Below are 23,856 nucleotides of genomic sequence, written 5' to 3'. Positions count from 1 at the left end.
CTGTTCACTGTGATCTCATATCTGTTAACCAAAACTTGTTCCGGCTCTTTGATCCGAAAATATCTGCTTCCGAATGAAAAAAAAAAAAAAATCGATTGCAAATATTTCAACAACCCGAACTCCTACAAACTTTTGGTTTTCAGTAATGAATAGAGTCTAAAGAGTCCTTTCTTTTGACGTCTCGTTCGATGGATTTGGAGAAAATTTTTGAAAATTCCGAATTTTTAGACAAGGGGTACCCCTTGGATAATTTTCGAAAATCTTAAAAAAATTAATTTGTAATTTTTTTAGCTGAAAGCATAGGCCTGTTCACTGTGATCTCATATCTGTTAACCAAAACTTGTTTCGGCTCTTTGATCCGAAAATATCTGCTTCCGAATGAAAAAAAAAAAAAATATTTCGATTGCAAATATTTCAACAACCCGAACTCCTACAAACTCTTGGTTTTCAGTAATGAATAGAGTCTAAAGAGTCCTTTCTTTTGACGTCTCATTCGATGGATTTGGAGAAAATTTTTGAAAATTCCGAATTTTTAGACAAGGGGTACCCCTTGGATAATTTTCGAAAATCTTAAAAAAACTAATTTGTAATTTTTTTAGCTGAATGCATAGGCCTGTTCACTGTGATCTCATATCTGTTAACCAAAACTTGTTCCGGCTCTTTGATCCGAAAATATCTGCTTCCGAATGAAAAAAAAAAAAAAATATTTGGATTGCAAATATTTCAACAACCCGAACTCCTACAAACTCTTGGTTTTCAGTAATGAATAGAGTCTAAAGAGTCCTTTCTTTTGACGTCTCGTTCGATGGATTTGAAGAAAATTTTTGAAAATTCCGAATTTTTAGATAATTTTCGAAAATCTTAAAAAAATTAATTTGTAATTTTTTTAGCTGAATGCATAGGCCTGTTCACTGTGATCTCATATCTGTTAACCAAAACTTGTTCCGGCTCTTTGATCCGAAAATATCTGCTTTCGAATGAAAAAAAAAAAAAAAATATTTCGATTGCAAATATTTCAACAACCCGAACTCCTACAAACTCTTGGTTTTCAGTAATGAATAGAGTCTAAAGAGTCCTTTCTTTTGACGTCTCGTTCGATGGATTTGGAGAAAATTTTTGAAAATTCCGAATTTTTAGACAAGGGGTACCCCTTGGATAATTTTCGAAAATCTTAAAAAAACTAATTTGTAATTTTTTTAGCTGAATGCATAGGCCTGTTCACTGTGATCTCATATCTGTTAACCAAAACTTGTTCCGGCTCTTTGATCCGAAAATATCTGCTTCCGAATGAAAAAAAAAAAAAATATTTGGATTGCAAATATTTCAACAACCCGAACTCCTACAAACTCTTGGTTTTCAGTAATGAATAGAGTCTAAAGAGTCCTTTCTTTTGACGTCTCGTTCGATGGATTTGAAGAAAATTTTTGAAAATTCCGAATTTTTAGATAATTTTCGAAAATCTTAAAAAAATTAATTTGTAATTTTTTTAGCTGAATGCATAGGCCTGTTCACTGTGATCTCATATCTGTTAACCAAAACTTGTTCCGGCTCTTTGATCCGAAAATATCTGCTTTCGAATGAAAAAAAAAAAAAAAATATTTCGATTGCAAATATTTCAACAACCCGAACTCCTACAAACTCTTGGTTTTCAGTAATGAATAGAGTCTAAAGAGTCCTTTCTTTTGACGTCTCGTTCGATGGATTTGGAGAAAATTTTTGAAAATTCCGAATTTTTAGACAAGGGGTACCCCTTGGATAATTTTCGAAAATCTTAAAAAAATTAATTTGTAATTTTTTTAGCTGAAAGCATAGGCCTGTTCACTGTGATCTCATATCTGTTAACCAAAACTTGTTTCGGCTCTTTGATCCGAAAATATCTGCTTCCGAATGAAAAAAAAAAAAAATATTTCGATTGCAAATATTTCAACAACCCGAACTCCTACAAATTCTTGGTTTTCAGAAATGAATCTAAAGAGTCCTTTCTTTTGACGTCTCGTTCGATGGATTTGGAGAAAATTTTTGAAAATTCCGAATTTTTAGACAAGGGGTACCCCTTGGATAATTTTCGAAAATCTTAAAAAAACTAATTTGTAATTTTTTTAGCTGAATGCATAGGCCTGTTCACTGTGATCTCATATCTGTTAACCAAAACTTGTTCCGGCTCTTTGATCCGAAAATATCTGCTTCCGAATGAAAAAAAAAAAAAATATTTCGATTGCAAATATTTCAACAACCCGAACTCCTACAAACTCTTGGTTTTCAGTAATGAATAGAGTCTAAAGAGTCCTTTCTTTTGACGTCTCATTCGATGGGTTTTTAGAAAATTTTTGAAAAATTCGAATTTTTAGACAAGGGGTACCCCTTGGATAATTTTCGAAAATCTTAAAAAAAAAAATTTGTAATTTGTTTAGCTGAATGCATAGGCCTATTCACTGTGATCTCATATCTGTTAACCAGAACTTGTTTCGGCTCTTTGATCCGAAAATATCTGCTTCCGAATGAATAAAAAAAAAATATTTCGATTGCAAATATTTCAACAACCCGAACTCCTACAAATTCTTGGTTTTCAGTAATGAATAGAGTCTAAAGAGTCCTTTCTTTTGACGTCTCATTCGATGGGTTTTTAGAAAATTTTTGAAAATTCCGAATTTTTAGACAAGGGGTACCACTTGGATAATTTTCGAAAATCTTAAAAAAATTAATTTGTAATTTTTTAGCTGAATGCATAGGCCTGTTCACTGTGATCTCATATCTGTTAACCAAAACTTGTTCCGGCTCTTTGATCCGAAAATATCTGCTTCCGAATGAAAAAAAAAAAAATTTCATATTTTCAGTAATGAATAGAGTCTAAAGAGTCCTTTTTTTTGACGTCTCATTCGATGGGTTTTTAGAAAATTTTTGAAAAATCCGAATTCTTAGACAAGGGGTACCACTTGGATAATTTTCGAAAATCTTAAAAAAATTAATTTGTAATTTTTTAGCTGAATGCATAGGCCTGTTCACTGTGATCTCATATCTGTTAACCAAAACTTGTTCCGGCTCTTTGATCCGAAAATATCTGCTTCCGAATGAAAAAAAATATTTCGATTGCAAATATTTCAACAACCCGAACTCCTACAAACTCTTGGTTTTCAGTAATGAATAGAGTCTAAAGAGTCCTTTCTTTTGACGTCTCATTCGATGGATTTGGAGAAAATTTTTGAAAATTCCGAATTTTTAGACAAGGGGTACCCTTGGATAATTTTCGAAAATCTTAAAAAAATAAATTCTTGGTTTTCAGTAATGAATCTAAAGAGTCCTTTCTTTTGACGTCTCATTCGATGGGTTTTTAGAAAATTTTTGAAAAATCCGAATTTTTAGACAAGGGGTACCACTTGGATAATTTTCGAAAATCTTAAAAAAACTAATTTGTAATTTTTTTAGCTGAATGCATAGGCCTGTTCACTGTGATCTCATATCTGTTAACCAAAACTTGTTTCGGCTCTTTGATCCGAAAATATCTGCTTCCGAATGAAAAAAAAAAAAATATTTCGATTGCAAATATTTCAACAACCCGAACTCCTACAAACTTTTGGTTTTCAGTAATGAATAGAGTCTAAAGAGTCCTTTCTTTTGACGTCTCATTCGATGGATTTGGAGAAAATTCCGAATTTTAAGACAAGGGGTACCCCTTGGATAATTTTCGAAAATCTTAAAAAAATTAACAGATCTCATATCTGTTAACCAAAACTTGTTCCGGCTCTTTGATCTGAAAATATCTGCTTCCGAATGAAAAAAAAAAAAATATTTGGATTGCAAATATTTCAACAACCCGAACTACTACAAACTCTTGGTTTTCAGTAATGAATAGAGTCTAAAGAGTCCTTTCTTTTGACGTCTCGTTCGATGGATTTGGAGAAAATTTTTGAAAATTCCGAATTTTTAGACAAGGGGTACCCCTTGGATAATTTTCGAAAATCTTAAAAAACTAATTTGTAATTTTTTTAGCGAATGCATAGGCCTGTTCACTGTGATCTCATATCTGTTAACCAAAACTTGTTCCGGCTCTTTGATCCGAAAATATCTGCTTCCGAATGAAAAAAAAAAAAATATTTCGATTGCAAATATTTCAACAACCCGAACTCCTACAAACTCTTGGTTTTCAGTAATGAATAGAGTCTAAAGAGTCCTTTCTTTTGACGTCTCATTCGATGGGTTTTTAGAAAATTTTTGAAAAATCCGAATTTTTAAACAAGGGGTCCCCTTGGATAATTTTCGAAAATCTTAAAAAAATAAATTCTTGGTTTTCAGTAATGAATCTAAAGAGTCCTTTCTTTTGACGTCTCATTCGATGGGTTTTTAGAAAATTTTTGAAAAATCCGAATTTTTAGACAAGGGGTACCACTTGGATAATTTTCGAAAATCTTAAAAAAAATAATTTGTAATTTTTTAGCTGAATGCATAGGCCTGTTCACTGTGATCTCATATCTGTTAACCAAAACTTGTTCCGGCTCTTTGATCCGAAAATATCTGCTTCCGAATGAAAAAAAAAAAAAAATCGATTGCAAATATTTCAACAACCCGAACTCCTACAAACTTTTGGTTTTCAGTAATGAATAGAGTCTAAAGAGTCCTTTCTTTTGACGTCTCATTCTATGGATTTGGAGAAAATTCCGAATTTTAAGACAAGGGGTACCCCTTGGATAATTTTCGAAAATCTTAAAAAAACTAATTTGTAATTTTTTTAACTGAATGCATAGGCCTGTTCACTGTGATCTCATATCTGTTAACCAAAACTTGTTCCGGCTCTTTGATCCGAAAATATCTGCTTCCGAATGAAAAAAAAAAAAAATATTTCGATTGCAAATATTTCAACAACCCGAACTCCTACAAACTCTTGGTTTTCAGTAATGAATAGAGTCTAAAGAGTCCTTTCTTTTGACGTCTCATTCGATGGGTTTTTAGAAAATTTTTGAAAAATCCGAATTTTTAGACAAGGGGTACCACTTGGATAATTTTCGAAAATCTTAAAAAAAATAATTTGTAATTTTTTAGCTGAATGCATAGGCCTGTTCACTGTGATCTCATATCTGTTAACCAAAACTTGTTCCGGCTCTTTGATCCGAAAATATCTGCTTCCGAATGAAAAAAAAAAAAAAATCGATTGCAAATATTTCAACAACCCGAACTCCTACAAACTTTTGGTTTTCAGTAATGAATAGAGTCTAAAGAGTCCTTTCTTTTGACGTCTCGTTCGATGGATTTGGAGAAAATTTTTGAAAATTCCGAATTTTTAGACAAGGGGTACCCCTTGGATAATTTTCGAAAATCTTAAAAAAATTAATTTGTAATTTTTTTAGCTGAAAGCATAGGCCTGTTCACTGTGATCTCATATCTGTTAACCAAAACTTGTTTCGGCTCTTTGATCCGAAAATATCTGCTTCCGAATGAAAAAAAAAAAAAATATTTCGATTGCAAATATTTCAACAACCCGAACTCCTACAAACTCTTGGTTTTCAGTAATGAATAGAGTCTAAAGAGTCCTTTCTTTTGACGTCTCATTCGATGGATTTGGAGAAAATTTTTGAAAATTCCGAATTTTTAGACAAGGGGTACCCCTTGGATAATTTTCGAAAATCTTAAAAAAACTAATTTGTAATTTTTTTAGCTGAATGCATAGGCCTGTTCACTGTGATCTCATATCTGTTAACCAAAACTTGTTCCGGCTCTTTGATCCGAAAATATCTGCTTCCGAATGAAAAAAAAAAAAAAATATTTGGATTGCAAATATTTCAACAACCCGAACTCCTACAAACTCTTGGTTTTCAGTAATGAATAGAGTCTAAAGAGTCCTTTCTTTTGACGTCTCGTTCGATGGATTTGAAGAAAATTTTTGAAAATTCCGAATTTTTAGATAATTTTCGAAAATCTTAAAAAAATTAATTTGTAATTTTTTTAGCTGAATGCATAGGCCTGTTCACTGTGATCTCATATCTGTTAACCAAAACTTGTTCCGGCTCTTTGATCCGAAAATATCTGCTTTCGAATGAAAAAAAAAAAAAAAATATTTCGATTGCAAATATTTCAACAACCCGAACTCCTACAAACTCTTGGTTTTCAGTAATGAATAGAGTCTAAAGAGTCCTTTCTTTTGACGTCTCGTTCGATGGATTTGGAGAAAATTTTTGAAAAATCCGAATTTTTAGACAAGGGGTACCCCTTGGATAATTTTCGAAAATCTTAAAAAAACTAATTTGTAATTTTTTTAGCTGAATGCATAGGCCTGTTCACTGTGATCTCATATCTGTTAACCAAAACTTGTTCCGGCTCTTTGATCCGAAAATATCTGCTTCCGAATGAAAAAAAAAAAAAATATTTGGATTGCAAATATTTCAACAACCCGAACTCCTACAAACTCTTGGTTTTCAGTAATGAATAGAGTCTAAAGAGTCCTTTCTTTTGACGTCTCGTTCGATGGATTTGAAGAAAATTTTTGAAAATTCCGAATTTTTAGATAATTTTCGAAAATCTTAAAAAAATTAATTTGTAATTTTTTTAGCTGAATGCATAGGCCTGTTCACTGTGATCTCATATCTGTTAACCAAAACTTGTTCCGGCTCTTTGATCCGAAAATATCTGCTTTCGAATGAAAAAAAAAAAAAAAATATTTCGATTGCAAATATTTCAACAACCCGAACTCCTACAAACTCTTGGTTTTCAGTAATGAATAGAGTCTAAAGAGTCCTTTCTTTTGACGTCTCATTCGATGGGTTTTTAGAAAATTTTTGAAAAATCCGAATTTTTAGACAAGGGGTACCACTTGGATAATTTTCGAAAATCTTAAAAAAAATAATTTGTAATTTTTTAGCTGAATGCATAGGCCTGTTCACTGTGATCTCATATCTGTTAACCAAAACTTGTTCCGGCTCTTTGATCCGAAAATATCTGCTTCCGAATGAAAAAAAAAAAAAAATCGATTGCAAATATTTCAACAACCCGAACTCCTACAAACTTTTGGTTTTCAGTAATGAATAGAGTCTAAAGAGTCCTTTCTTTTGACGTCTCGTTCGATGGATTTGGAGAAAATTTTTGAAAATTCCGAATTTTTAGACAAGGGGTACCCCTTGGATAATTTTCGAAAATCTTAAAAAAATTAATTTGTAATTTTTTTAGCTGAAAGCATAGGCCTGTTCACTGTGATCTCATATCTGTTAACCAAAACTTGTTTCGGCTCTTTGATCCGAAAATATCTGCTTCCGAATGAAAAAAAAAAAAAATATTTCGATTGCAAATATTTCAACAACCCGAACTCCTACAAACTCTTGGTTTTCAGTAATGAATAGAGTCTAAAGAGTCCTTTCTTTTGACGTCTCATTCGATGGATTTGGAGAAAATTTTTGAAAATTCCGAATTTTTAGACAAGGGGTACCCCTTGGATAATTTTCGAAAATCTTAAAAAAACTAATTTGTAATTTTTTTAGCTGAATGCATAGGCCTGTTCACTGTGATCTCATATCTGTTAACCAAAACTTGTTCCGGCTCTTTGATCCGAAAATATCTGCTTCCGAATGAAAAAAAAAAAAAAATATTTGGATTGCAAATATTTCAACAACCCGAACTCCTACAAACTCTTGGTTTTCAGTAATGAATAGAGTCTAAAGAGTCCTTTCTTTTGACGTCTCGTTCGATGGATTTGAAGAAAATTTTTGAAAATTCCGAATTTTTAGATAATTTTCGAAAATCTTAAAAAAATTAATTTGTAATTTTTTTAGCTGAATGCATAGGCCTGTTCACTGTGATCTCATATCTGTTAACCAAAACTTGTTCCGGCTCTTTGATCCGAAAATATCTGCTTTCGAATGAAAAAAAAAAAAAAATATTTCGATTGCAAATATTTCAACAACCCGAACTCCTACAAACTCTTGGTTTTCAGTAATGAATAGAGTCTAAAGAGTCCTTTCTTTTGACGTCTCGTTCGATGGATTTGGAGAAAATTTTTGAAAATTCCGAATTTTTAGACAAGGGGTACCCCTTGGATAATTTTCGAAAATCTTAAAAAAACTAATTTGTAATTTTTTTAGCTGAATGCATAGGCCTGTTCACTGTGATCTCATATCTGTTAACCAAAACTTGTTCCGGCTCTTTGATCCGAAAATATCTGCTTCCGAATGAAAAAAAAAAAAAAATATTTGGATTGCAAATATTTCAACAACCCGAACTCCTACAAACTCTTGGTTTTCAGTAATGAATAGAGTCTAAAGAGTCCTTTCTTTTGACGTCTCGTTCGATGGATTTGAAGAAAATTTTTGAAAATTCCGAATTTTTAGATAATTTTCGAAAATCTTAAAAAAATTAATTTGTAATTTTTTTAGCTGAATGCATAGGCCTGTTCACTGTGATCTCATATCTGTTAACCAAAACTTGTTCCGGCTCTTTGATCCGAAAATATCTGCTTTCGAATGAAAAAAAAAAAAAAAATATTTCGATTGCAAATATTTCAACAACCCGAACTCCTACAAACTCTTGGTTTTCAGTAATGAATAGAGTCTAAAGAGTCCTTTCTTTTGACGTCTCGTTCGATGGATTTGGAGAAAATTTTTGAAAATTCCGAATTTTTAGACAAGGGGTACCCCTTGGATAATTTTCGAAAATCTTAAAAAAATTAATTTGTAATTTTTTTAGCTGAATGCATAGGCCTGTTCACTGTGATCTCATATCTGTTAACCAAAACTTGTTCCGGCTCTTTGATCCGAAAATATCTGCTTTCGAATGAAAAAAAAAAAAAAATATTTCGATTGCAAATATTTCAACAACCCGAACTCCTACAAACTCTTGGTTTTCAGTAATGAATAGAGTCTAAAGAGTCCTTTCTTTTGACGTCTCGTTCGATGGATTTGGAGAAAATTTTTGAAAATTCCGAATTTTTAGACAAGGGGTACCCCTTGGATAATTTTCGAAAATCTTAAAAAACTAATTTGTAATTTTTTTAGCTGAATGCATAGGCCTGTTCACTGTGATCTCATATCTGTTAACCAAAACTTGTTCCGGCTCTTTGATCCGAAAATATCTGCTTCCGAATGAAAAAAAAAAAAATATTTCGATTGCAAATATTTCAACAACCCGAACTCCTACAAATTCTTGGTTTTCAGAAATGAATCTAAAGAGTCCTTTCTTTTGACGTCTCGTTCGATGGATTTGGAGAAAATTTTTGAAAATTCCGAATTTTTAGACAAGGGGTACCCCTTGGATAATTTTCGAAAATCTTAAAAAACTAATTTGTAATTTTTTTAGCTGAATGCATAGGCCTGTTCACTGTGATCTCATATCTGTTAACCAAAACTTGTTCCGGCTCTTTGATCCGAAAATATCTGCTTCCGAATGAAAAAAAAAAAAATATTTCGATTGCAAATATTTCAACAACCCGAACTCCTACAAACTCTTGGTTTTCAGTAATGAATAGAGTCTAAAGAGTCCTTTCTTTTGACGTCTCATTCGATGGATTTGGAGAAAATTTTTTAAAATTCCGAATTTTTAGACAAGGGGTACCCTTGGATAATTTTCGAAAATCTTAAAAAAATAAATTCTTGGTTTTCAGTAATGAATCTAAAGAGTCCTTTCTTTTGACGTCTCATTCGATGGGTTTTTAGAAAATTTTTGAAAAATCCGAATTTTTAGACAAGGGGTACCACTTGGATAATTTTCGAAAATCTTAAAAAATAAATTTGTAATTTTTTTAGCTGAATGCATAGGCCTGTTCACTGTGATCTCATATCTGTTAACCAAAATAAAAAGTATGAGCTGCTGAGTGGACGTGCTTTGATTCTGGTGACACTGTTTTTATTTATTTTTAATCGAAAACGCAATCAACCCAAAAAAAAAAGTTGTTGTGCTTATAGTTCCATTCATTCTGAAACGAATTACACTGTTGTTTTGTCGGAAAAAGTGTTCATTATTGATCAAATTAAAGTTAAATAATTTTCTTAAATTTCTTTTTTTTCTTTGCCTCATTTTAAACAAAGAAAATTTATACTTTGAGTGAAATTTTACCGACTCTCTACACTAACACTACTTATCTTACATAAACAAACTCACCCGCTTATATAAAACACATAAAAACTTTCGTTCGCATGGCAAATAATACACGTTCAGTTTCCCGCACTAAAAGCTCCTCCTCCGTAAGTTCGCCCCGTGTTAATCCATCTCCCCTCCGAACAACCACTACAAAACCCATGGGGCTTGACGATCACTCTTGGATGGATGATAAGCTTCGCCAACAAAGTGAGTTTATCGTTAAATTATTGTCTCAAAAACTTGAAGAGTCCGAGAAAAGAATAACAGAGGAGCTAGGCCGCGAAATCAAAGACATTAAAAAAAACATTAGTGACATAACTAGCCGAGTTGACAAATTAGAATTAAATAATTCTGATTTAAATTTAAATATTAATTCACTCAACACTGATATGAACAATATTAAAATGTCACTTGCAAATGTTACCGCGGAGTGCAATAACACTAAAACTTTACTAAACGAAAAAGCCACAGAACTTAGTAATGTAAACAATAACTTTAGTGACATTGCCGAAGAACTATACAAACTTAAACACACGATGAACACATACGAAAATCAAATTATCGCCAGAGATGCTTTTATCTTCGGTATTCCGTTCGTGCAAAATGAAAATTTAAGATCTATTTTCAATTTAATTTGCGATACCATTAATATCAAACCACCGTCACTGATTAATATATACCGCACTCACCCGAAGCTTAATTCGCTAAACTCTGCGATCAAAATTAAATTTACTTCCCCGTATGACAAAAACTATGTTTTAACTTCCATCGCACAATTCCGTAAAGTAAACAATAGACAGCTTTGCCTTGAAGACATTCACTTCGTTCTTGATGGATCCCCCGCATCATCTTCTGCAATCCATATACGCGAAAGCTTAACTCAAAAAAATAAATTAATAATGCAGCGTGCACTTGAATTGAGAAAGAGCAAACAAATAACATTTGTCTTCTCCGCGCGGGGAGTTGTTTATGTCAAAGGTAAAGCGGATGACACAGCTGTTCCTGTTGACTGCATCGAGGGACTCGAAGACGTTGCCAGATCATCACTTTCGAATGAAAATTAATATTATTGAATTTTTTTTTTTGTTTTTCTTTTTTTCTTATATATTTTCAAAATTATAATTTAACTTTAAATTAAATTAAATTAAATTATTAAATTAATTTTTTTTATTCGTTCTTTTTTAAATTATTTACTTTTTAAATTTTCTTTCTTTAAAAAAAAAAAAAAAAAAAAACTTTATTTTTGCTTGTTGTAATGTCTAATAATAGATCAATGCGTTCGATGGTTCGAGTTCTGAGCAAGCAGAAATGTGGGCTCCGGATTTGTCACATCAATGCGCAAAGTTTGCTTCCAAAGATTGATGAATTTCGCGATATTTTTACTGATTCCGATGTAGATGTTATTTGTGTCACTGAAACTTGGTTGAGGGATGAACTAAATGATGATATCTGTTGCTTAGAGGGCTATCGAGTTTTTCGATTTAATAGAGTGAACCGTGTTGGGGGGGGGCGTTGCGATTTATGTTAAGAGAACAATTAAATGCAAACTTAAACTTTCAGCCACTGTGGATAGCACTATTGAATATTTGTTCGTTGAAGTTGTAGGTAATGATGGAAATTTGCTTTTGGGTACTATCTACAGGCCTAATAGATACATAGATTTCTCACCACTGTATACAGTATTGGAGGAAATCTCTCTGAGCTCCCCCAATATTGTACTCTGTGGAGATTTCAATTGCAATCTATTAAATACTAATGTTCTGACACATAATATGCAAACTTACAATTTAAAACCAGTCAACACTAACGTACCAACTCATTATTTTGGTAGAGATGCTTCGTTGTTGGACCTGATGTTTGTTAGCGATATTCATGACGTTGCTTTTTATGATCAGCTTTCTGCGCCAGCTTTTTCAAAGCATGATTTAATTTTTCTCACTCTTAGATTTAGTCTTGATTTCTCCGTTGAAAAAATTACTTATCGAGATTTCCATAATATTAATATTCAGGAACTTGGCGATCGTACACGAGAAATAAACTGGGATGCCATGTATTATCTACCGTCATCAAACGACCAGATTGAATTTTTAACTTATAATATTTCTAATCTGTTTAATACTCATGTTCCATTAAAAACAAAAATTCTTAAACCAAACAATAAACCGTGGTTCACTGTAAATATTAGAAACTTAATCCAACAGCGAGATGATGCTTATACGAATTGGAAGCGGTATCGTTTGAATGAGCTGCGTCGTGCGTTCTGTTCGCTCCGAAATAGAGTGGTAGCGGAAATACGTAAAAATCCCTTCATTTCTCTCAACAGCTCACCACAACGTTAAACGGACGTCAGCTTTGGAAAAACATTCATAATATTGGGATAGGTAAGACAAAAATCAGACCAGCTGAGGATATTGATTGTAACATCCTCAATAAAATATTTGTGTCCACTCCATCTGGGCAGACCCCCCAAATCAGCGTCGAAAATTCCTTTTCGTTTACCGATCACCGCGATGAACATGGCTTTGGTTTTTCCGCAGTAATAAGTGCTGATGTGGTCGAAAGTGTTCTTTCTATTAAGTCAAAGGCTGTTGGGCTCGATGATGTTCATCCTTCTTTTTTGTGTATGATTTTGCCAATTGTATTACCCTACATAACTTTTGCTTTCAACACTATTTTGATGTCTGGCGTGTACCCGGACTTATGGAAAGATGCCAAAATCATACCGCTTCCTAAAAATGCCAAAAAAGACGAATTTAGGCCTATCTCCATACTGCCATTTTTGTCAAAGGTCTTTGAAAGGATTCTGCAAAAACAAGTAAATGCTTATCTCGCTGCCAACTCATTGCTTAGTCCAAAGAAATCTGGTTTTCGTAAAAAACACAGTTGTATAACTGCACTTTTAAATGTAACTGAAGACCTGAGGCAAGCTTTGGACAAAGATCAGATTACTTTCTTGGTTTTGCTTGACTTTTCAAAGGCTTTTGACACTGTCAATCATGTCAATTTGTGTAGAAAACTTATGCAAAATTTTAATTTTTCATCCGGTGCTACAAAATTAATTTTTTCTTACCTCACTAACAGAAGACAAGCAGTGCAAGTTGGAGATAGACTATCTAGTTTTTTACCAAATGTTATTGGTGTGCCCCAGGGATCCATTCTCGGACCCCTTTTATTTTCAATATATGTAAATGAACTTCCATCTTCACTTGCAAATTGTTCATCTCACATGTACGCTGATGACATTCAGTTATATTTTAGCTGCCCACTGGGACTTATTGAGCATGGAGCATTTTGTGTCAATGAGGACTTAGAAAAAGTGGTAAATTGGTCGCAGTCAAATGGTCTTGTTTTAAACCCTAAAAAATCTAAGTGTCTTGTCATTTCTAGAAGATCTATTGATCTCACGTACTTTCCACCGATTGTTCTGAGCAATGCTCCAATCGAATACGTTTTAACAGCAAAAAATCTCGGTGTGACTTTTAACCGCTTTCTGACCTGGGATAACCACATTAATGGAATTGTTGGCAAAGTATATGGTGCACTTCGTACACTTTGGGTTACACAAGCTTTTACTCCAACAAAAACGCGTTTTCTCCTTGCTAGGTCTTTGATTATTCCTATCCTATTATATGGTAGCGAAATTTATTGTAATTGTAATTATGTGAGCAAACGTAAACTAAATGTCGCATTTAATTCTATCGTACGTTATGTATACGGGCTACGGAGATACGACAGAATATCTGGTTTTGCTTCGCGCCTACTGAATATGCCATTTGAAAACTATCTCGATTATCGAAGTTTAATTTTATTCTCTGATATTCTTTTAACACGCCAGCCACAATACTGCTTTGAAAAAATTAGAATTGGATCCTCGCACAGATCTCATCAGTTAATCGTTCCTCGGTTCTCATATCTAACATCGGAGCGACAATTTTTTGTAAATTCCGTCCGTCTTTGGAACTCATTGCCGCGTAACTTAAAAGAAAACCAAAGTGCAACAAGCATTAAAAAAGTTCTAAAAGCTCATTTTTCAATTTGAATTTAAATTTGCTATTATACGATATTAATTGAACTTATGTATATATTTAGATATCTCATATAATTAATTTGTTTTCAATTTTATTAATTAAAGTAACATTTTTGGCTCAATTCTGTAAAATTAGCTTACCTCTATTTTATAAGATTTTATATCTTACAGATTGTAGGCAATCACGAAAAATGAAATAAATAAAATAAATAAAATAAAATAAAATAAAAACTTGTTTCGGCTCTTTGATCCGAAAATATCTGCTTCCGAATGAAAAAAAAAAAAAATATTTCGATTGCAAATATTTCAACAACCCGAACTCCTACAAACTTTTGGTTTTCAGTAATGAATAGAGTCTAAAGAGTCCTTTCTTTTGACGTCTCATTCGATGGATTTGGAGAAAATTCCGAATTTTTAGACAAGGGGTACCCCTTGGATAATTTTCGAAAATCTTAAAAAAATTAATTTGTAATTTTTTTAGCTGAAAGCATAGGCCTGTTCACTGTGATCTCATATCTGTTAACCAAAACTTGTTTCGGCTCTTTGATCCGAAAATATCTGCTTCCGAATGAAAAAAAAAAAAATATTTCGATTGCAAATATTTCAACAACCCGAACTCCTACAAACTCTTGGTTTTCAGTAATGAATAGAGTCTAAAGAGTCCTTTCTTTTGACGTCTCGTTCGATGGATTTGGAGAAAATTTTTGAAAATTCCGAATTTTTAGACAAGGGGTACCCCTTGGATAATTTTCGAAAATCTTAAAAAAATTAATTTGTAATTTTTTTAGCTGAAAGCATAGGCCTGTTCACTGTGATCTCATATCTGTTAACCAAAACTTGTTTCGGCTCTTTGATCCGAAAATATCTGCTTCCGAATGAAAAAAAAAAAAAATATTTCGATTGCAAATATTTCAACAACCCGAACTCCTACAAACTCTTGGTTTTCAGTAATGAATAGAGTCTAAAGAGTCCTTTCTTTTGACGTCTCATTCGATGGATTTGGAGAAAATTTTTGAAAATTCCGAATTTTTAGACAAGGGGTACCCCTTGGATAATTTTCGAAAATCTTAAAAAAACTAATTTGTAATTTTTTTAGCTGAATGCATAGGCCTGTTCACTGTGATCTCATATCTGTTAACCAAAACTTGTTCCGGCTCTTTGATCCGAAAATATCTGCTTCCGAATGAAAAAAAAAAAAATATTTCGATTGCAAATATTTCAACAACCCGAACTCCTACAAACTCTTGGTTTTCAGTACTGAATAGAGTCTAAAGAGTCCTTTCTTTTGACGTCTCATTCGATGGGTTTTTAGAAAATTTTTGAAAAATCCGAATTTTTAGACAAGGGGTACCCTTGGCTAATTTTCGAAAATCTTAAAAAAATAAATTCTTGGTTTTCAGTAATGAATCTAAAGAGTCCTTTCTTTTGACGTCTCATTCGATGGGTTTTTAGAAAATTTTTGAAAAAATCCGAATTTTTAGACAAGGGGTACCACTTGGATAATATTCGAAAATCTTAAAAAATAAATTTGTAATTTTTTTAGCTGAATGCATAGGCCTGTTCACTGTGATCTCATATCTGTTAACCAAAACTTGTTTCGGCTCTTTGATCCGAAAATATCTGCTTCCGAATGAAAAAAAAAAAAAAATATTTCGATTGCAAATATTTCAACAACCCGAACTCCTACAAACTTTTGGTTTTCAGTAATGAATAGAGTCTAAAGAGTCCTTTCTTTTGACGTCTCATTCGATGGATTTGGAGAAAATTTTTGAAAATTCCGAATTTTAAGACAAGGGGTACCCCTTGGATAATTTTCGAAAATCTTAAAAAAATTAATTTGTAATTTTTTTTAACTGAATGCATAGGCCTATTCACTGTGATCTCATATCTGCTAACCAAAACTTGTTCCGGCTCTTTGATCCGAAAATATCTGCTTCCGAATGAAAAAAAAAAAAATATTTCGATTGCAAATATTTCAACAACCCGAACTCCTACAAACTCTTGGTTTTCAGTAATGAATAGAGTCTAAAGAGTCCTTTCTTTTGACGTCTCGTTCGATGGATTTGGAGAAAATTTTTGAAAATTCCGAATTTTTAGACAAGGGGTACCCCTTGGATAATTTTCGAAAATCTTAAAAAAAATAATTTGTAATTTTTTTAGCTGAATGCATAGGCCTGTTCACTGTGATCTCATATCTGTTAACCAAAACTTGTTTCGGCTCTTTGATCCGAAAATATCTGCTTCCGAATGAAAAAAAAAAATATTTCGATTGCAAATATTTCAACAACCCGAACTCCTACAAACTCTTGGTTTTCAGTAATGAATAGAGTCTAAAGAGTCCTTTCTTTTGACGTCTCGTTCGATGGATTTGGAGAAAATTTTTGAAAATTCCGAATTTTTAGACAAGGGGTACCCCTTGGATAATTTTCGAAAATCTTAAAAAAAATAATTTGTAATTTTTTAGCTGAATGCATAGGCCTGTTCACTGTGATCTCATATCTGTTAACCAAAACTTGTTCCGGCTCTTTGATCCGAAAATATCTGCTTCCGAATGAAAAAAAAAAAAAAATCGATTGCAAATATTTCAACAACCCGAACTCCTACAAACTCTTGGTTTTCAGTAATGAATAGAGTCTAAAGAGTCCTTTCTTTTGACGTCTCGTTCGATGGATTTGGAGAAAATTTTTGAAAATTCCGAATTTTTAGACAAGGGGTACCCCTTGGATAATTTTCGAAAATCTTAAAAAACTAATTTGTAATTTTTTTAGCTGAATGCATAGGCCTGTTCACTGTGATCTCATATCTGTTAACCAAAACTTGTTCCGGCTCTTTGATCCGAAAATATCTGCTTCCGAATGAAAAAAAAAAAAAATATTTCGATTGCAAATATTTCAACAACCCGAACTCCTACAAACTCTTGGTTTTCAGTACTGAATAGAGTCTAAAGAGTCCTTTCTTTTGACGTCTCATTCGATGGGTTTTTAGAAAATTTTTGAAAAAATCCGAATTTTTAGACAAGGGGTACCCCTTGGATAATTTTCGAAAATCTTAAAAAACTAATTTGTAATTTTTTTAGCTGAATGCATAGGCCTGTTCACTGTGATCTCATATCTGTTAACCAAAACTTGTTTCGGCTCTTTGATCCGAAAATATCTGCTTCCGAATGAAAAAAAAAAAAAAATATTTCGATTGCAAATATTTCAACAACCCGAACTCCTACAAACTTTTGGTTTTCAGTAATGAATAGAGTCTAAAGAGTCCTTTCTTTTGACGTCTCATTCGATGGATTTGGAGAAAATTTTTGAAAATTCCGAATTTTAAGACAAGGGGTACCCCTTGGATAATTTTCGAAAATCTTAAAAAAATTAATTTGTAATTTTTTTAACTGAATGCATAGGCCTATTCACTGTGATCTCATATCTGTTAACCAAAACTTGTTCCGGCTCTTTGATCCGAAAATATCTGCTTCCGAATGAAAAAAAAAAAATATTTGGATTGCAAATATTTCAACAACCCGAACTCCTACAAACTCTTGGTTTTCAGTAATGAATAGAGTCTAAAGAGTCCTTTCTTTTGACGTCTCGTTCGATGGATTTGGAGAAAATTTTTGAAAATTCCGAATTTTTAGACAAGGGGTACCCCTTGGATAATTTTCGAAAATCTTAAAAAAACTAATTTGTAATTTTTTTAGCTGAATGCATAGGCCTGTTCACTGTGATCTCATATCTGTTAACCAAAACTTGTTCCGGCTCTTTGATCCGAAAATATCTGCTTCCGAATGAAAAAAAAAAAAAAAAAATATTTGGATTGCAAATATTTCAACAACCCGAACTCCTACAAACTCTTGGTTTTCAGTAATGAATAGAGTCTAAAGATTTCTTTCTTTTGACGTCTCGTTCGATGGATTTGGAGAAAATTTTTGAAAATTCCGAATTTTTAGACAAGGGGTACCCCTTGGATAATTTTCGAAAATCTTAAAAAAATTAATTTGTAATTTTTTTAGCTGAATGCATAGGCCTGTTCACTGTGATCTCATATCTGTTAACCAAAACTTGTTCCGGCTCTTTGATCCGAAAATATCTGCTTTCGAATGAAAAAAAAAAAAAAAATATTTCGATTGCAAATATTTCAACAACCCGAACTCCTACAAACTCTTGGTTTTCAGTAATGAATAGAGTCTAAAGAGTCCTTTCTTTTGACGTCTCGTTCGATGGATTTGGAGAAAATTTTTGAAAATTCCGAATTTTTAGACAAGGGGTACCCCTTGGATAATTTTCGAAAATCTTAAAAAAAATAATTTGTAATTTTTTAGCTGAATGCATAGGCCTGTTCACTGTGATCTCATATCTGTTAACCAAAACTTGTTCCGGCTCTTTGATCCGAAAATATCTGCTTCCGAATGAAACAAAAAAAAAATTCGATTGCAAATATTTCAACAACCCGAACTCCTACAAACTCTTGGTTTTCAGTAATGAATAGAGTCTAAAGAGTCCTTTCTTTTGACGTCTCGTTCGATGGATTTGGAGAAGGGGTACCCCTTGGATAATTTTCGAAAATCTTAAAAAAATTAATTTGTAATTTTTTTAGCTGAATGCATAGGCCTGTTCACTGTGATCTCATATCTGTTAACCAAAACTTGTTCCGGCTCTTTGATCCGAAAATATCTGCTTCCGAATGAAACAAAAAAAAAATTCGATTGCAAATATTTCAACAACCCGAACTCCTACAAACTCTTGGTTTTCAGTAATGAATAGAGTCTAAAGAGTCCTTTCTTTTGACGTCTCATTCGATGGGTTTTTAGAAAATTTTTGAAAAATCCGAATTTTTAGACAAGGGGTACCCTTGGATAATTTTCGAAAATCTTAAAAAAATAAATTCTTGGTTTTCAGTAATGAATCTAAAGAGTCCTTTCTTTTGACGTCTCATTCGATGGGTTTTTAGAAAATTTTTGAAAAATCCGAATTTTTAGACAAGGGGTACCACTTGGATAATTTTCGAAAATCTTAAAAAATAAATTTGTAATTTTTTTAGCTGAATGCATAGGCCTGTTCACTGTGATCTCATATCTGTTAACCAAAACTTGTTTCGGCTCTTTGATCCGAAAATATCTGCTTTCGAATGAAAAAAAAAAAAAAATATTTCGATTGCAAATATTTCAACAACCCGAACTCCTACAAACTCTTGGTTTTCAGTAATGAATAGAGTCTAAAGAGTCCTTTCTTTTGACGTCTCGTTCGATGGATTTGGAGAAAATTTTTGAAAATTCCGAATTTTTAGACAAGGGGTACCCCTTGGATAATTTTCGAAAATCTTAAAAAAATTAATTTGTAATTTTTTTAGCTGAATGCATAGGCCTGTTCACTGTGATCTCATATCTGTTAACCAAAACTTGTTCCGGCTCTTTGATCCGAAAATATCTGCTTTCGAATGAAAAAAAAAATATTTCGATTGCAAATATTTCAACAACCCGAACTCCTACAAACTCTTGGTTTTCAGTAATGAATAGAGTCTAAAGAGTCCTTTCTTTTGACGTCTCGTTCGATGGATTTGGAGAAAATTTTTGAAAATTCCGAATTTTTAGACAAGGGGTACCCCTTGGATAATTTTCGAAAATCTTAAAAAAACTAATTTGTAATTTTTTTAGCTGAATGCATAGGCCTGTTCACTGTGATCTCATATCTGTTAACCAAAACTTGTTCCGGCTCTTTGATGCGAAAATATCTGCTTCCGAATGAAAAAAAAAAAAAAAAAATATTTGGATTGCAAATATTTCAACAACCCGAACTCCTACAAACTCTTGGTTTTCAGTAATGAATAGAGTCTAAAGAGTCCTTTCTTTTGACGTCTCGTTCGATGGATTTGGAGAAAATTTTTGAAAATTCCGAATTTTTAGACAAGGGGTACCCCTTGGATAATTTTCGAAAATCTTAAAAAAATTAATTTGTAATTTTTTTAGCTGAATGCATAGGCCTGTTCACTGTGATCTCATATCTGTTAACCAAAACTTGTTCCGGCTCTTTGATCCGAAAATATCTGCTTTCGAATGAAAAAAAAAAAAAAATATTTCGATTGCAAATATTTCAACAACCCGAACTCCTACAAACTCTTGGTTTTCAGTAATGAATAGAGTCTAAAGAGTCCTTTCTTTTGACGTCTCGTTCGATGGATTTGGAGAAAATTTTTGAAAATTCCGAATTTTTAGACGAGGGGTACCCCTTGGATAATTTTCGAAAATCTTAAAAAAACTAATTTGTAATTTTTTTAGCTGAATGCATAGGCCTGTTCACTGTGATCTCATATCTGTTAACCAAAACTTGTTCCGGCTCTTTGATCCGAAAATATCTGCTTCCGAATGAAAAAAAAAATATTTCGATTGCAAATATTTCAACAACCCGAACTCCTACAAACTCTTGGTTTTCAGTAATGAATAGAGTCTAAAGAGTCCTTTCTTTTGACGTCTCGTTCGATGGATTTGGAGAAGGGGTACCCCTTGGATAATTTTCGAAAATCTTAAAAAAACTAATTTGTAATTTTTTTAGCTGAATGCATAGGCCTGTTCACTGTGATCTCATATCTGTTAACCAAAACTTGTTCCGGCTCTTTGATCCGAAAATATCTGCTTCCGAATGAAAAAAAAAAAATATTTCGATTGCAAATATTTCAACAACCCGAACTCCTACAAACTCTTGGTTTTCAGTAATGAATAGAGTCTAAAGAGTCCTTTCTTTTGAAAATTCCGAATTTTTAGACAAGGGGTACCCTTGGATAATTTTCGAAAATCTTAAAAAAATAAATTCTTGGTTTTCAGTAATGAATCTAAAGAGTCCTTTCTTTTGACGTCTCATTCGATGGGTTTTTAGAAAATTTTTGAATAATCCGAATTTTTAGACGAGGGGTACCCTTTGGATAATTTTCGAAAATCTTAAAAAAATAAATTTGTAATTTTTTTAAGCTGAATGCTTAGGCCTGTTCACTGTGATCTCACCTATTAACCAAAACTTGTTTCGGCTCTTTGATCCGAAAAGTGAAAACAAATTATGTGGCGTCGTTGTATGCGGACAAAATTTTAAATCCAAACCCAAATACAATTTTCCAAGAAATATGACAATAATATTTTCAAAAAACAAGAAGGTTATTTATTATTTATTAATATAAACAACGAATTCTCTTCCATTATCTTTTTCCATAAATAATAATTTCGTCTGAAGTTTGCAATACTGTCAAATTTGTAGTGTGTTAAAATCAGTGTAATAAATATGTGTTATAAGAATCAATTCGTCGGCAAACAAAAAACCAACACTTTATCCGTTGGAAAACGTTTAAGAAAAAACCATTGCCGACTCGTCGACGGTACATCAATTTTATGATTCAATGGAAAACGCCATATGGTACAATGGTTGGCACCTCCAAACATTTTTTCACTTTGAATTGTGAATTGCTCTCGTATTCAAAGATTGACAAATAAAATTCATTAAATTACTTAAATTTTTTTTTTTTCAAAATCCAAAAATATTTTTTTTTAAGTTTTCTTAATTTTAATATTAGTATAAACCTTTTTATATCAAAATTTTCATTAAAATCGGTTGTGTCGTTTACATTAAGTAATCGGTTCTATGGCAAGTAGGTAGGTACCATTAATAACGGTCCAAAAAAATATTATTCTTATTTAAAAAATGCGGCCTTATTAATTTGCAGCATTAAATGTTTTTTTTTTCAAAGCAAAATCGTTATCCGTTTTTGAGAAAATTGCAATAACTCGAAAACTTTATATTGGAGATATCCGTTAAAAAGGAAACATTAAAATAAAACAAAAAAACGGCTCTTGGAAATCACGTACAAATTGTCTGTACCGAGTTTTTAGCAAATCTATAGATCCGTTTGAGCTCTTTTTTTCCAATTCTTCAAACTGAAACTGATAACGGATACAGGGGATAATTTATTGGCAGTATAAAAAGTTCAATTATTGGCAGTGGCAACGATTGATGACTCAATTCACGTATTAGGCACCCCCTCCCATTAATAAAGACACTGGTACTTTATATGGAACGATATATTGGCGCCCCTTTTTAACCAACAATTGCCTTTTAGCCAACTATTATTTTACTTTCCAAAAGGGCCCCAAATTCTTGTGTGTCCAAGGGCCCCAGGATAGTTAAAGACGGCCCTGAACTTCAGACTAAAGACTCAGACACTGAACTGGGCTGTGCGTAAATGTACAAAAATTACAAATATATTTTTTTCGGATTTTCGAAAAAAATTCAATCATAACCCCTTGCAGAAAAAATGCATTTTAAAAAAATTTCCAAAGAAAAGAAATCCGTCCAAAGACAAAACCTATGCGAGTCAAAACAAATAAATTTCTTCAAGAAAGATTGGCACAAATCAATAAATTCTACGTTGCGTGCGAAATTTCGCACTATCAGTGACAGTATCATTTAACATCGAGTTGACATGTCATCATATCTGACTTAAACCCATACATATGCTGCATATACTATGTTGACTGATGATTCCGTTAGAAAATACACCTCATAGGATTTTCCATTTAACACTATGTACCTAGTATACAACGCAAAACAGAACTAACTCTCCACATGAACCACTCCGGAAAAGCCGGTAAACTTTTCACAAAAAGAACAAAAAACAAAGTTTTGCATTCAAGAATGTAAAACTTTTTGAAGTTCTTCTACTAAGATTGATGTTGATGATTATAATACTTACTCTAGGTATATATGTTTTTTTTGTACATATTCACATTGTTGGTTGGCGCTTAAAAATGATTTTCTCAAATAATGTTTTAATTGCATGCTTTTCTATTTCCTGGAAGTTGATTTGCATTTTATTGCTTTTAAGTTTTCTTGTTGCAAAAGGTAGAGGCTATAATAATGTAAGTTGATTTTCTTTTTTTTTTTCTTTTGCAGTGTTACTTCTAGTCAACATTTGATAAGCGACCGAAATAAGAAGTCAACATCAAGTGGTTTATCAAAATCGGAGAATAAAATCAATCTTAGTATTAATCTAACGCAGACAATAAAATCAGTCGATAATGACTCTTTTAACAGTGATATTGATAGTTCATCCGAGTGTACTGATTATTTGGTAAGATTTAAATGTTTTTTTATTCGAGCTCCTTAAACTAATTTAGCTGTCACCCTATGTAATTAGTACCTCAAGTTCCTTCCAACTTGCTAGCAATATATTCGTGAAAATAATAATGGAAGAGCTGCTAATTTTGGGTGTGAGTATGCAAATTTATAGCCTTATGCGTTCTTATAATGAATTCAAAAGTCTTGCAGCTTTAAATCGCGGCTTTATATTGTTTTCAGAGGGTATAGAAATGCGAGTTTTCCAATTCCTATAAGTAGGCTAAATTCACACTATTTCATATTCCTTAAGCCTAGTATGCAGCTGAAGCAAAACGAAATTTTCCATACAAAAATAGCATAACGAAAAATTCGTTTTGCTTTTCGTTTTTCAGTATGCAGCTCTAGCGAAAAATTTTAGTGTTTTCACTCATTTGTCACTTACTTTTTATTGTCTTGTGCAGTTTTCTTGACTTCAAAAGCGTTCACGTTTTTTTCACTTTTAAGCCTAGAACGCTGCTGATGCGAAACGAAAATTTTCAAGTCTCCAAGGTCGACAACGAAAATGCTAACGAAAAAATATCATCGAGTATTCAGTCAAAATAAAAAAAAAAAAAAAAATTAATTTAAAATCAAGAAAAATCAACAAAAAAATATTTTTAAAGCAAGAAATAAATGAATAATTAAAAGTGAAAA

General features: G+C 32.4%; 1 protein-coding gene across 2 annotated transcripts in view; it reads left to right on the top strand.

Moving 5' to 3' along the window:
* Positions 1–23,856, top strand: part of LOC129921457 (uncharacterized) — a 40,817-nt gene that overhangs the window by 12,802 nt on the left and 4,159 nt on the right. For both annotated transcript variants that reach the window (XM_056003292.1, XM_056003291.1), the window contains exon 2: positions 22,999–23,176. In XM_056003292.1, the coding sequence (XP_055859267.1) occupies positions 22,999–23,176 (178 nt within the window). The remainder of the gene's footprint in view (positions 1–22,998; positions 23,177–23,856) is intronic.

This window comes from Episyrphus balteatus, chromosome 1, assembly GCF_945859705.1.
Source record: "Episyrphus balteatus chromosome 1, idEpiBalt1.1, whole genome shotgun sequence".
Taxonomy (NCBI): Eukaryota; Metazoa; Arthropoda; class Insecta; order Diptera; family Syrphidae; genus Episyrphus; species Episyrphus balteatus.
This window is presented reverse-complemented; position numbering and strand designations above follow the sequence as displayed.